Source organism: Varanus komodoensis, unplaced genomic scaffold (assembly GCF_004798865.1).
Source record: "Varanus komodoensis strain SLA01 unplaced genomic scaffold, ASM479886v1 scaffold7_3, whole genome shotgun sequence".
Lineage (NCBI taxonomy): Eukaryota > Metazoa > Chordata > Lepidosauria > Squamata > Varanidae > Varanus > Varanus komodoensis.
The window spans coordinates 1,511,907-1,526,096 of record NW_025336480.1 but is presented as its reverse complement, the minus strand read 5'-3'; the positions used below and the strand labels follow the sequence as shown (position 1 = coordinate 1,526,096).

The window sequence follows — 14,190 nt, the reverse complement described above, 5'->3', positions numbered from 1 at the left end:
TTTTATCTACTTGCATTTGCATGCAAGTAGATAAAAAGGTACCACTTTGGTGGGCAGGTAACAGCGTTCCGTGCACTTTGGTGTTTAGTCATGCCGGCCACATGACCACGGAGACTGTCTGCGGACAAACGCTGGCTCCCTCGGCCAGGAAATGGAGATGAGCACCGCCCCCTAGAGTCAGGCATGACTGGACTTAATGTCAAGGGGAAACCTTTACCTTTATACATATGAGGTACTACTGATTCCTGATACCATCTGCAGAGATGTTAAAGAAAGTAAGTAATTTGTCAATTATGAAAACAAAATCTTTTAAAAAATATTTTTTAAAAATCTAAAAAAAATCTTTAAAAAAATCTAAAAGAGAGAGAGCAAGTACCAAACTAAGTGTATCTTACCATGATTAAGTGATGTCAAACACTTTGACTGCTAGTACCTTGTATATAAGGTTTTTCAGTTATCGTAGTAATTCCAAGAAGGGGAGGTGCAGAACGCAAATGAGTCAAAGTAAAAACTTCAGTTTCTCACTAAATGAGGGCACTGGAATATTCCCTGTCAACTTATTCCTCATAATGATTTAGAACTATCAAGCATCTGCAATTGTACAAGACTATCACAGAAGTTTTTAATCTATTTTTGATGCTCTTTGGGTACTTCTGAACCTACCTGTCAATGCACAGTTTTTACTTATATGTCTGTGTTGATTTACAGAATCAAAAGTGGTTTACAAAAATTAAGAAAAGAATAAGAAACAAACAGAATAAATTACTAACAACTTGAAATCCTTAATTTAAAAAGCCAAATATAAACAAGATGCACAAGTGGAAGACCAGTAATACAGGGAATGCATTCCCCAGTTTGGAAGCAATGTCCAACAACATGTTTTTTTGCAAGCCAAACAACTGGGCTTCTGTAAGCAAGTATGCCTTCGAGCAGGTCTTTCATGCTGATTTAAAGGACCAAATAAATTCATACCTAAATAGGTGTTCCTTCAGATAGCAAGGCCTTAAACTGCTTAAAGCTTTCAAGGTTTAAAACTAACACTTTAGACTAAGGCAAGGGTAATCTTGCCAGTCAAAGCAGTAAATTTAGATTGGTAAAAGAGATTATTTCAAGTATTTTAATATTCTCATGTTTGCTTCAATGCTAAACAGATCATTTCCCCAACAACAGTTTAACATTCTGGAAACAGTATATGTCTAGCTAGAAGGAAACACAGTTTGGTATCACTTAAGCAGTTATGGGTTTAAGTATAAAGAATATTTATGAACAAATTACTTTACAAACAACGTTCAAGAGTAATATATTTTACATGGCTTCCATAAGCAGATTCTTAAAGTTTGCAAGTGCATAGCAGTACTAGTACACATACTTGTTTTCTTAGTTGAATTTGTATGCAGTAAACACAGCACAATCTGTCAACTTAAATCAAATTTTCTAAATCTTTTGCTTCATTTTTGCCTGACCATTTCAGTTGAATTAATGTTATAAACAGTCCAGACAGATTATGCCTTCAGCATGATCTGACATCCTGCTGGAGAGTCATGCATTTCTTCAGCTTACAGAGTTTTATTTCTCAACCACGTATGATTAAGAACTCCTATTTTGCCAGTTCACAGAACTCACATTATATACACACCTAATTTTCATCTGATACAGGTTATCAGCCTTAACCTGTTTCTCTCTAAATGTGCTGGAGACTGAGAACTGTACCCCAGTGTATTTGGGAGGGGAGACAGCAGGTTGGGAAGACTGATCAGAAAGTATTTGCTCGATAATTGTAACAGAAAGATGTGTACTATTGAAAAAATTACAGTGAGTTAATACTAGCTAATATAATTTTCCGAGTCCTGGTCCTTATGAAGTCAAAGGAATACCATCCACACATACCTGGGATGTATTAACATGTTTCAGAGGAACCCTGAAGTGTACAGAAGAACGGCTCCTCCCCCTCAAAAAATTATGCTTACTGTGAGCTGAAAATTGAGGCACAATGGAATGGCATATTTTTACACATGAACCCATCTGGCAACAACTCATTCTGCTCCCTTCGTAAAATGCCTATTGTAACTTCTTGGAACTGTTACCTTGACTTTTACAAGCTAAGGTGATAGCAGAATTACTCATCATAAGCTGTGATTTTCTCAGTGAGTTATGAATCCAATCTAATGAACTCTTTAAAAGAATATTTAGCATACACAAATGTTAATTGGTGTTAACTCTTCACCTGCATTTGTACCGCACATCAGCAATATGTTATAATGTATTACATGACACACAAGGTTAACATAATTAAATAGTGATCAATCCATTTGACTTAAGAGATCATTAAAGTCAAGGCTCTTTAGATATTTTAAAATTGCAAACCAACTAGATTTGACTTATGGCACAATCCTATGCATGTTGAGACAAAAAAAGTCCTACAACTCCCCAGCATTCCCCACCCAATATGGCTAGCTAGTGAATGTCTGGAGTTGTAAGACTTTTTTTCTGTCTAAACATGCAGAGAACTGTACTCTTATAAACTGACTTATTTCAAGTTTCAACAGCTTCAATAGCAAATAAACTTGACACAGAACTAGGAATAAAGTTTTTAGACAGGCAGGGCAGATAAGTTCTGAAGAATAAAAGCCACAGTAGTGTGGCCACTTTACACATAACTAAAAATAAAGAACATGGTAAGACAAAAAGCACTTCTTCCAAAATTCTCCCCATATCTGACTTAAAAGATCTAGCACCATACTCAATGTAATTTTAATCTTGAGATGTCTCAGAAAAAGAGTAAGGTTTGGAAGAAAAGCTGAGGCAAAAGGAATTATACCAAAGAGGATAATTATATTTAGGATGAAGTTTTCTGTCTCTCATAATCACCCTCAATATCTGAAAGAAATCCAGAAACATTGTAGACTGTTACAATGGAAAAGAGAGGGGAGGAGAGAGTCACACTTGCACAAGCCCTTTCACATGGTTGACTGGGTTCTTGGAATGATGACTATTTGTGCACACTCCTCAGAAAAAGTGCCCTAGGAAGTTTGACTACAGGATACTCAGTTTACATATATTACCTGTACATTCATTTTGCATTGATTTCTACACATGCAACTACCAGAACAAGTGGTCACTAGATAGCAACTAATACCAATCCAGATATGGCTTTTTAGTTGTTGCTCCTCTCTCCTGTCCCGAAATTGAGCAACTGTATCTTCTGAAAAAGTATCTTGCTCTAGTATTCTGTGAAGGTCTGGCAGCACTATAAACCAAAAGCATCCATGGCACTTAGATAACTCCTCAACTGCACAGGAAAGAAGAAAGGACAACAATGTATTTCCAAACCTTAGTTGTTCCAATACCAAGAAGCAGACTAAGAGGGAGAGAATGGGAACAGAGTATCACCTGAAGGACTGATGAAGCCTTCAGAAGCCAAGCATGTCTGTGCCTCATCACTCCTGGGGAACACTACATATGCAGCTATGAGTTAAATGACATACAAAAGGCAGAATAGAAAATCTCAGTTTTATCTATTACAAGCCTTTTTAGGCGGTTTATTTATTTATCTGGATAATTTTTACCCCATCCAATACCCAGTGGGTCTCAGGACAGCTTACAGTTCAAAACTCATAAATACAAAGATACTCAATACAATATAAATAATCCACAAACTGAGCATAAAATCATAGTTAAAATTAAACATTAAAAGTATGGAAGAATGAAAAGGTCTTGACCTGGTGCTGAAAAGCATATAATGTTGGCACCAGGTGGACTTCTCTGGGGAACACATTCCATAGCCGGGGCGCCACCACAGAGAAGGCCCTCCTCTGAATATGTTTTCTAACATCCTTCAAGTAAGGTTCCCAGAGCAGGGCTTCTGCTGCAAAATTTAAGGGATGGGTGGGCATACAGGAAAAAAAGCATTTCTTTAGGTATCCTGGTCCCAAGCCATTTAGGGCTTTATAGGTCAATACCAGCACCTTAAATTGGGCCCGGGCTTCAACTGGAAGCCAGTGAAGCTGATAAAGGACTGACGTTATATGAGAATAGCGACTGGCCCCCAACAACAATCTGGCAGCTCAGTTCTGAACCAACTGAAGTATCTGGACCGTCTTTAAGGGCAGCCCCACATAGAGAGTATTACAGTAATCCAACCACGTTTTACAAAACATTTTGCTTACAACCACGTTTTCAAAAATGGCAACTATCCATTCAGCTTAGATGAGGGGTATAGTAATCTAACAGCAGACTTCATCTTGGAGTCCACTTGTGGGTTATGGAATGATGTTTTTTTGGGTTGTTTTTTTTTTTTTTTTTTTTTTTTTTTTTTTGGGATCACCTTTCCCTTTCTCTCTGGCATTTCACCCCAAGTTAGTGTCTGTCTGTGATGCCATAAGGGGGGGCAGGACCTCAGAGACATTTATAAGAGAGTACGTATGTGATACAACATTTCTTTATCAGCACCAGGCTGACGTTAAAACAGAAAAATAAACAGGCTCCAGATGCAATAGTCAACAGCACTGTACAAACATGCCTCCCCACCTCTTACAACTAGGTCAAGCACCAAATCAAGAAGTGCTGTTCTGGCCAACCTCACATTTCACCAAATGCCTCTGAACCCCTGCTCCCAATACAGCATTCCTGCCAGAGCCAGGCCTATGTATAATCAGGAGCCAAACCTGAAAGGCAAGTGACCATCAAGCTACTTAAACATCTGGCACAAATACTTCAGAACCAAGCTTGAAACTTGAAAATGACCCACAAATTTAGATTACTTTGCTCAAGTCCTCCTAATCACAATTTTTTGAACATCACTTGATCATCTTAGAGCTTTACAGTCAATTCTATTACTGATTTTACAAACACTGCTTTGATATATAGCAGCTCTAAATCCAAACTATTGCTTGATGCCAAACAAAGTGCAAACTGCTATTAAATTTGTTGGTGGATTATTTATGTGTTTGCTCCTTGCATATCAAGTAAGGCTATGCAAAAGGCATTAACAATGCAGCCCTCCACATGTTTACTCCAAGATCCAACTACGTTTAAATGTTTATTTATTGAGAAGAGAGCAAAGGCTTGCAGCCTTAGGAGATGACCCTATGATGATTCCTGTAAGCCTCCAAACCTGAAGCTGAGAGTCATTCCAGGCAAGGCAGCAGCAGCAAAGGCAATCTTCATCTCCCCATTCTCCCACCCTGCACTTTCTGCTAGACAGGCTTTTTTGCCCATCTACATGGAATGTCTTGGAGGAAAAGGAAAGGAACTGGAGAAGCTGCAGGATACCTTGCATCTAGGCCTCTCTTTCCTTCCCTCCCCCTTTTATTCCTCTGAGGCTGCATTCCCAATTTGGAGAGCAATGAGCACAGATCTGACAGTAATTGTGTGGGGATGCAGGAAAGATGTCAAAAGTTCCAATTCTTAGCTCTCAGGTTTCAGTTTGTTCCTGATCTTTGATCTGACCATATGAACTATCCTATGGCTCTTCAGATGCTTTTTAAGGATCACAGAATAAACATTTGACAAGTGCTTAACAACTTTCAATCACCTGTCTTGGGTTAAGTGAAGCATACACAGTAGACAAATGTATACACTATGAGCTTTCATTACTAAAAAGCAGGACCACCCAAAATAATGATGAGTTAGATGCCACAGCTTCACGTCGTCTAAATAATGCACTTAATGCCTGGCTATTGAAATCCTGGCAGTAAATCAGAGCATACCATTTTGTCATTCCAGAGTTAAAACTTTGTATGAATACCTAATGCATGACCTATCACACTGTGCTCAACATGTACAGAATTCTGTCCATCCTGATTTGCACTGGAAGTGATAGAATAAAGGCAAGTCACATTAGTATATAGTCACTAAATAATTTTTACTTAAGAGAGAGTCAGTGGGGTATACTGGTTAAGAATGTAACTAATGTGTAATAAACTTTTGTGAATTTAATTATGACAAATGCTCTGTCATATCAGACAAGTCAAGTGTAAATGCATGTTATATTGTTTCTTATTAGCAAGTACTAGAAATAGGCTAACTTCAGAACATTGTCCAAGATTCAAAGCCCTGCCTTCTGACCATCCATTACACCCATTCCTACTCCACAGCTCCTCATACTACATTGAAGACAATTCCTAGAACATCTGAAGCAGCTTATATAAAGCTGAGAGAGCTCAGAAACCCCCTCATGTACACAGATCTCAATATACAGCATTTTGAATCCTGGCCTATGATAATTCCTCATCATCACCATCATCATCTTCATTTATATCTAGTCTTTTTTCTTCTTGTGAAGACTTCAAGGCAGCTTGCATAGCTCCATTTTATCCTCATAATATTAGAAATATCAGTTCAATGCTTTAAAAAATTGAACAAGTGGGACCTCTAATAAAATGTTGCTGTGTTCCTTGTGCCTCATCCACAGTACTCCACAGAGTTCATCCTTCCATTCATCTCTGTCTTTCTTCCCACACTAAATCTGTGACCAATGTGCATGCTCAGATCTCAATGGCTGTTTTAACAGGTTTTGCTCCCTTGTTTTACCTTTAAAAGTTTATACTTTTGCAAATTTTGGGATTGCCTTAATAAACTGATAAGCATTTCTTATAGCAGAGTATGGTAACTAGAATCTAACTGCAATATTGATGGAAAAGGACCTTCCACCTTATAACTTCCTGCATGCCCTCCACCAAACTGCCTGGAGAGGGCCCAGCATCACTGTTAATGACCTCCAAGAATGTCTTCCAAGTCCTCTCTTCTACAATGCAGACACTCACACATCCTTTAAATCCTCTGTGGAGATTTGAGGATCACTGTGGAGATTTGGGGGTGCACAGGACACCAAAGAGGGGATACCAAAGTTCCATTCTGCCAAAAATATTCTTATGCTGGCAGAAGAATAAGTCTGGATTCAAGTCTATAACTTTAGATAATGCTTTTGGGATTGTATTGTTCATAAATCCAGTGATATTCAAATATGATGAGTACTTTTCTTGAAAAGCTGTCTAGTGCTCCAACATGTTACTATTTCATTTCCCTATATACTGATAAACTGACAATGATATTTATTAGCATCAATGAAGCACCAAGTGCCTGTTCTACCAACATGATAGTTTCCTTCTCAATCAAAGCAGCATACGTCTATAGACAAACATTTATTAATATTCTACTCTTAGTCAATAAAGGAGTTTCAAGGAAGCTCATAACATGAATTAAAATCAATATATAATCAAAACAAAATCAACAGGAGAGAAAAAGAAACTTTATCCTGAGGAATAACATACAATAACAAACAAAATCAACACAAATGGGCAAACCACCCACATAGCTTTCAGAGTATAGCACAACCTTGCTTTGTTAGCATATATTCACTTTGAGTGATGACAACTACCATTTTTCAATTCAGACACTGCACCAAGTCAAAGGTAGCATAAACCATTTGCAAAACTCCTCCAAACCAGGATTTTGGGTTCTAGATACCATGGATTGAACCCATGGTTTGCTGTGATAGCAGAATTTGCCCTTAACTACAGAGTAAGTGGCAAGGGCTATTGTTTTTTTGTTTTGAGTTATTTTGAAGGTTATAGCCAAACAATATGCCAGTTAAGCAAAGATTTCAATTAAGAACAAAACAGTATTCTTCAGTCACATTCATCTTCATCCACAGCACATGCTCTTTTGTGAAACAAAACTTAAGTGAATGATTCCTAAGATCCAGCAATATAGTCACTTCCACAAAAATCCCATGTTCTAGTAGCCGATTATTAATCAAGAAGTGACACTTCATCTCAACAACAACAATTTCATTTACAAAGATTGATATGTATTGCTTCTATCATGTAAACTGGTGGACTGGAGGGCTAAAATATATTGTTTCCTAATCTTCTTTTTAGTTCCTTGTATTAATATTTGTTCTTTTAAAAAATAACCACCAATTCTTTCAACAACTGAAAAGTACAACTCACTCAATTCAACAAGACATTTAGGCTGAAAAATAGCACACCAAGAGAGCTAATTTCAGTCCAACAATTAGAATAGCATACTGTCTTCAACATCTATTCAACACAACTATAATGCTTAAACATCTGCACCATGACAATAGTAGTTTTTAAATCAAGATATTCTAAGTTTACAGGATTTCTACATTTAAGATGTAGACACCCTCTATGTCTAAGAGCAGATCTGAAAAGCATCTTTTCTCAAAAGTGAAAAACACACATAAAAACACAAAAGAAGAAAGTATATTTTGTAATAAAAGCAGTTCTACCCACACGGTTGCACAGTGTAATTAAAGCTGGTGGGGGAGAGGAGGTAATTGTTTCATAAAACTGTCATTAACTAATGCTGTATCCAAATCTGTTAAGCTTGACTATGTTACAACAGTGCTTTGAAGTCTATGTCATTCAGAACTCTCCAGTAGCAGAGGCCTTTCACAAGTAAGGCATCAACATTTCCTAGCACTTTAGAATGACAAAAGTTATTCTCTACTTAAGAGAACTGAATTAGGGCTAAGTAGTATCTTAACTAGGCTTATTCTCTGCTTACACATGGGTCTGCATTACCCTGGGGGTGTAACTGCTGTATACTCAGCACTACATACGTAAATGAGATATAAGAGTTCAAAATGTCTATCTAGCAAAAACATATGCAACTTAAACAAAGCAGAATCAACAAACTAAACAAATCAAGCTGTAGTTTTCCGTTTAGTAACTTTCAACATTAAAACCAGAAGCATTTTTTCAGACGTCCCCAATATATAACGGTTGCAAAAAGTCCATGCACACATAAAGTCTGCTTTTTTTTGGAAAGGAGGCATCTAAATCTTGACCTTGTAAGAAGTTTAAAATTACTTTTTAATATTTTTATTTATTATCATGAACATTTTTAGCTATAACTTTAGATGAAATAATGACTTTTGTTGATTCTTTGTGACACTTCCTGCATCTAGTTTTATGAACAATTTTGTACAAAGGTCCCTTACAAACTTTTTCTTTTTTAAGTTCTGCATTTTTCCTTATTTACAATTTAAAAAATAGTTATTTCTGTGCTCCAAACTAACTGAATCACTCCTCCAACATAGAATAGGCACTTCCCAAATATATTACACAATGAAATTCCCCCAAAATGTTGCACTTTTTTGGGGGGGGGGCAAGGAAGCAGCTTTAAACATGAGTGTGTAATTAGAGATCACAGTGACGCATGTGTCGTCAGCAACAGAAAGGAGCTTCCACTCTTCTCTCTCTCCACTCTCTTCTCTCCCCAGTTCTCAAAAGCCCCTATCTTTCTGGACATAATACTGATGCTACAAAGAAATGGGGGGATATGGAAAATGAAAACATGCCCCACTTCTCGGGAATATTTAAGTACTGACATCCGCCATTTTCTGAGCAGAACAGGAAGACATGTTGGAACAAAAACACAAAAGAGAGCAGCCATTTCCCCTGTTACATCCCAATCCTTAGAGCAGCCAGCTATCTCTACTGTTTCAGAGAGAATAGAATCCCCTCAAGAAGTATTTAAAAATTCAGTTGACATTGGGGTGAGGAAAGAGACCAAGGAGGTGACAGGGCAGGATCCAGCAAGATCTTTTTTTCTAGATGCAGTTTATTACAACTCTTAATAAGGTTTACTTCTGGTAACATATAACACTTCCTGTATTACTGAGGAAAATAAAATACATGGACTCTTTGGGGCAAAGAGATAATAAACACCCTATCTCCCAAGAGCTATGTTTCTTACCGTATGTGAGGGATCCCAACTCCCCCTTGCAGAATCTTGTATAGTTTGCTTTCATATAATAGCTGGGGATGCCTGGCCTTCTGCGATTCTAACTTCACAGCCACTTCCTGCAGTGGAGAGGGGACATGGATCAAAGATCCTATTGAATAAAAGGACCATATCTTTCTGCTACAGAAAGGGTAGGGAACACCTTTTATATGATAATATCCTCAGAAATGACAGTCTTTGCAAACATTTTCCATACAGTGACAACGTATGTGTTAATATCGACTTCAAGGAAGCTGCCAAGCTACTAATACTAATCTATAATTTCCAGAAAGAACCTTTAAACACTTAAAAGATCCCTTTTTGCTCCCTGGACAAGATCAATGTGACTGCATGAAGGGAGCTTAGGTAGGTAAAGTCTTTCTATAGGAGATCACTTAAGAGTTCCATGCAAAATAATAAGAATGCTCTCTTTCCCACCTACCGCCAAGCAGCCAGCATGTTATTGACTTGAAGCAGTACTAATCTAAGTAAAACATTAAGATTTTATTTTAGAGGGGGGATGTTCAAAGCTTTTGATCAAGCACTGCAGTCTCATCACCGCAGTCACGAGAAAACACTCCCTTATCTTTCACCAAAAAAAGAAAAAATGGCACAACCTGCATTACGAAAATTCATGTGATTCGTCACAATGTTCACGATTTCTCTAAACTAAAAAAAACCACTTAATCACGCGAATACCTCCAATGGGAGTATTTATAATGCCTACGTCTCACATAAAAGAGAGAAACAGTGAAAGGAGGAACATAAATGGCCCTTAAAATGGGAACCATAAAGTGGGGCAAGTCTGCGACAGAGACGGAAAAAGCCCCCACTGTAGAGAGTAGCAGCTCTCTGGCGTTCTCCGGGACTAATGCTTGGCCGGACGAGGAGAGAAAGCAATGAAAGCGACCTCTATTTACTGATGCGCAGGCGAGTGCAGACGGACCGGGGCAAGCAAAGGCCGGGCGCCCGCCCGCCAGCCCTTACCTCCCCATTGGTGATATTGATGGCCAAGTATATGTCCCCGAAGGAGCCCGAGCCGATCTTCCGCACCAGCTTGTACTTGGCCCCGACGATGAACTCGGCCTTGGAGCCACTGCTGCTCGCCATGATGACAGAGGGGGTGGGGGAGGGGGGCTATTCACACGTTGAGGGCCCACCGACTTCTTCCTCAAGGAGCTCCTGCTCCGCCGCTGCCAGGAATTGGGCGACGAGGGGGAAAGGGGGAAGGGGAGACAACGCCGGTCCCTGCGGCTCCGCTCCCACCAGGCCTCTTTAGAAGCTGGATGTCCCACACGCGTCCAGGCGGTTCCTGTCCTCTCAGGTAAGGGAGCCTTCAGGGCTGGGAAGAGAGGGAAAAGTCCGAGCGGCTCCGGCCACCGCCAACTGGCGCTTCACTCGGCCAGCGCCGCCATCTTGTCTGCTTTTCTCTCGCTCTCTTCCCCTCCCTCTCTCGCTCTCTCCCTCCCTCCCCCCTCTCGCTCTCTCTCTCGCTGCTGATATCCAGGACACAAAATGCCTCCAGCCCTCGACCGACGCTTCTTCACCGCGCAGAGCACCCTGGGAAACAGGGGAGGAGAACACCTTCCTGCGCATGCGTTTCCCAGAGGGAGGAAAAGAGGACAAGCAGGAAATGTGCGTAATCTTAACGCCTTGGCAGGGCGAGGCAGGTTCAAAGCTTGCGCCTGCGCCAACGATAGCGGTTTTTTTTTTTTTTAAGCCGGCTAGCCCCGCCCTTGCTATAGACAACTGGAGTTACGCAGTTTCTATCGTTCGGAACACGCGGCTTGTCCAGAGGGCGGTTGCGGGAGCAAGAGGCAGAGGAAGTTCGATGGCTCTGCAAAATGAAGTGGTTGTGCCAGTTATGTGGAACTCCCGTGCTGCCTGTTAATGTTTCATTGTGAAAGTAAGTCTTGCTTATGCCCAAGTGAAGTGGTCCAATCCAGAAAAGAAACAGCTGCTTCGCTCCACAGAAGAAGCAGGTTGAAATCTTCCGAAGGCTCCCTGTGAAATGTTTGGCTTTGTACAAACAAAGAAATCAACCCAGCCTTTTTCAGCCACTGCTCTTTATTAGATGCCTTTTCTCATTCCTCTCATGTTCTCCCCCCCCTCTGAAAAATGTATTTTAATAAACAACAAGCGGATCAAACGTGTTGAGTAAATTAAAAAACGTGCAACTTTGGAATGTCTTCCCCCTATTTCACGTCGAATTTCAGCCATAGTGTAGTTGCCAATTTGAACAGAGCAGTGGGGGCGGAAATTGGTGGAGCCATCACAGACAGTGGCAAGGGTGGGTGATGGTTTCTTTGCAAAACAAGACAACAACAACAACATGAAGATCAAACCAATGGGAAGGAATTAAACTACATCAGCTCCTGATCTGATGTGGGGAATGAGGGGTTTTAGGATTTTGGAGATCCAACATGTTTTGTCCTCTCATTACAGTAGACCATTCAGACACTGTCCCAGGGAAGCTTCCATTTGTAGACTGCATAATTAGAGACATCTTAGTTTTTCCTTTAAAATAATAGTGGTAGTGTTGGGGTATCATCCAGTGTGGTTGCCTGTAATCCTCTGAACTCGGGAGATTACAGGCATCCACTCCAAGGTGGGGGAAGCATAGAGCTAAGGATTGCTTCCAGACTTCACCAGGTCAAAAGACATTAATGGCCAGTATCAGCCATCTATGTCTTTTGCACTTACTGCTGGATCTTTCTTTCCTCCCTCCCTCCGCCGCCTCCTCCTCTGGTATCCTGCTAGATACTCCCTCCTCCCTCCCTTGCCAAGCAGCCCTTGTGACTTTGGAGCCACATCCAGAATGGAAAAACCACACCAACTGCAAGGGCATTTCTGAGGTTGGAGTTGGGACCCTATCCTGTTCTATGATCCTCGGGATAGCATCTCATAACCCAATTGAATCAAATTGTTTGGATTTAAATTGTTGTAAACTGCCATCCTATCCAAAGTAATTCATTAATTTATTAGATTTATATCCTGCTTTTTACTTATAATAAGCTCAAAGTGGCTCACATCATTCTCCTGCTCTCAGTCTTATTCCCACAGGAACAACCCTGTGAGGTAAGTTGGGCCGAGAGTCTGAGTGTCCCAAAGTCACCCAGTTGGCTCCATGGCTTAGTGAGGACTAGAATCAAGAACTCCTGTGTCCCAGTCCCATACTCTTAACCATTACACCACACTAACTCTCATGTAAAAAGTAGTGTAATGTTGTGGGGGCATTCCAATTAAGTGCAAGGGAATACCCACGCCAACTGATTCCTCTCCGGTAAACAGGCTCATTCAGTTGGGGCATCCTCAAATGTCATATCTCTCCAAGGGCCTTGTCTTTCAAACAATAAAGTGGCTTCCACCATGATTCTTTGCATGTCTGAATTAGGACTGAAAGCATCAACCAATTATTCAGTGTGGTAATTGAATGTGGATTACATAATTAAATATTAACAACATATTCCATGAGATCTAATATTCTTTTTAATTGCCTAATGAATGGATTGTTTTTTTACAAAATTAGGACAATTCACAGGTAGAGCACATGCAAAGCCATACCTTTAAACCAATGAAACACAACTAATTCCCAGTAACTTTTCATTTCTTTAGTATGTTCACATTTTACTTGACCATGATTAGGGGTAAAATAGCTGCATTGGTTCTAGGTATAAGCTAACATGGTAGACTGTATGAAATACTCATAGCATACTTTTTCCAGCTTGCATAATGTAAGTGCTTCAGACATAGGGTGCGAGCCAATTATAATTCCTGTAAGCCACTGAACTCAGAGGCCTACACACCTCCTATGCAGGATGGAGGAGTAGCAGAAGTGAGCTTGGCCTTTGCTATAGGGGCTTTTTTGCCCCTCTAGTGAAGGTATTTTGGAGGCTAGAGAGGCCTCTGGATAGCTGATATCGTGGTTTTCCAAATCTCTGCCCCCATCCCCGAGATCCTCTTTTTACCCCAATCAGAGGTTGCGTTCCCTGCCTTAGAGAGGCATCTGGTACAGTTCTTTTCACACAGGCTGCATGATGGAGAGGAAAGGAGAGGGAAGCTCCAATTCCTAGCATTGAGTTCAGAGCACTGTGAGCCTCAGATACAGTCTACAGGCCACAGGGCTGATCCCATAATTATTTTACCGTGAGAGAGAGAGAGAGAGAGAGACAGAGAGACAGAGAGACAGATTGAGAGAGAGAGTAGCTGCTGCCTTTAATTTGTGGTTGGAATTATCAGGACCTGAGTATATCCAATAAGTGAGAGCAGGCAGTTTTCAAACACCAGAAGTTAAAAATGGATATTCTTATGTTACAAGATACTCCTGTTTGGGTGGAAGATCAGAACAGACTTGGTAAAGCTTGAGTAGGGGAAATGTATGCTAGTAGAAACTTCTAACAAGCTAAACGAATGGCTATGTTAATACATAAATGCACC

The 14,190-nt window shown here is 40.1% G+C and overlaps 1 protein-coding gene across 4 annotated transcripts in view; it reads right to left on the bottom strand.

The window, feature by feature from the left end:
• CSNK1A1 (casein kinase 1 alpha 1) overlaps positions 1-11,155 on the bottom strand; it is a 45,917-nt gene extending 34,762 nt beyond the window's left edge. For 2 of the 4 annotated variants that reach the window (XM_044454409.1, XM_044454408.1), the window contains exons 1-2: positions 10,741-11,155; positions 9,727-9,833 (exon numbers count right to left, since the gene is read on the bottom strand). In XM_044454409.1, coding sequence (XP_044310344.1) covers positions 9,727-9,833; positions 10,741-10,863 — 230 coding nt within the window. In that variant the 5' untranslated portion in view covers positions 10,864-11,155. The remainder of the gene's footprint in view (positions 1-9,726; positions 9,834-10,740) is intronic. The other 2 variants (XM_044454407.1, XM_044454410.1) reach the window with 2 other exon arrangements.
• Between the last annotated feature and the right edge of the window lie 3,035 nt (positions 11,156-14,190).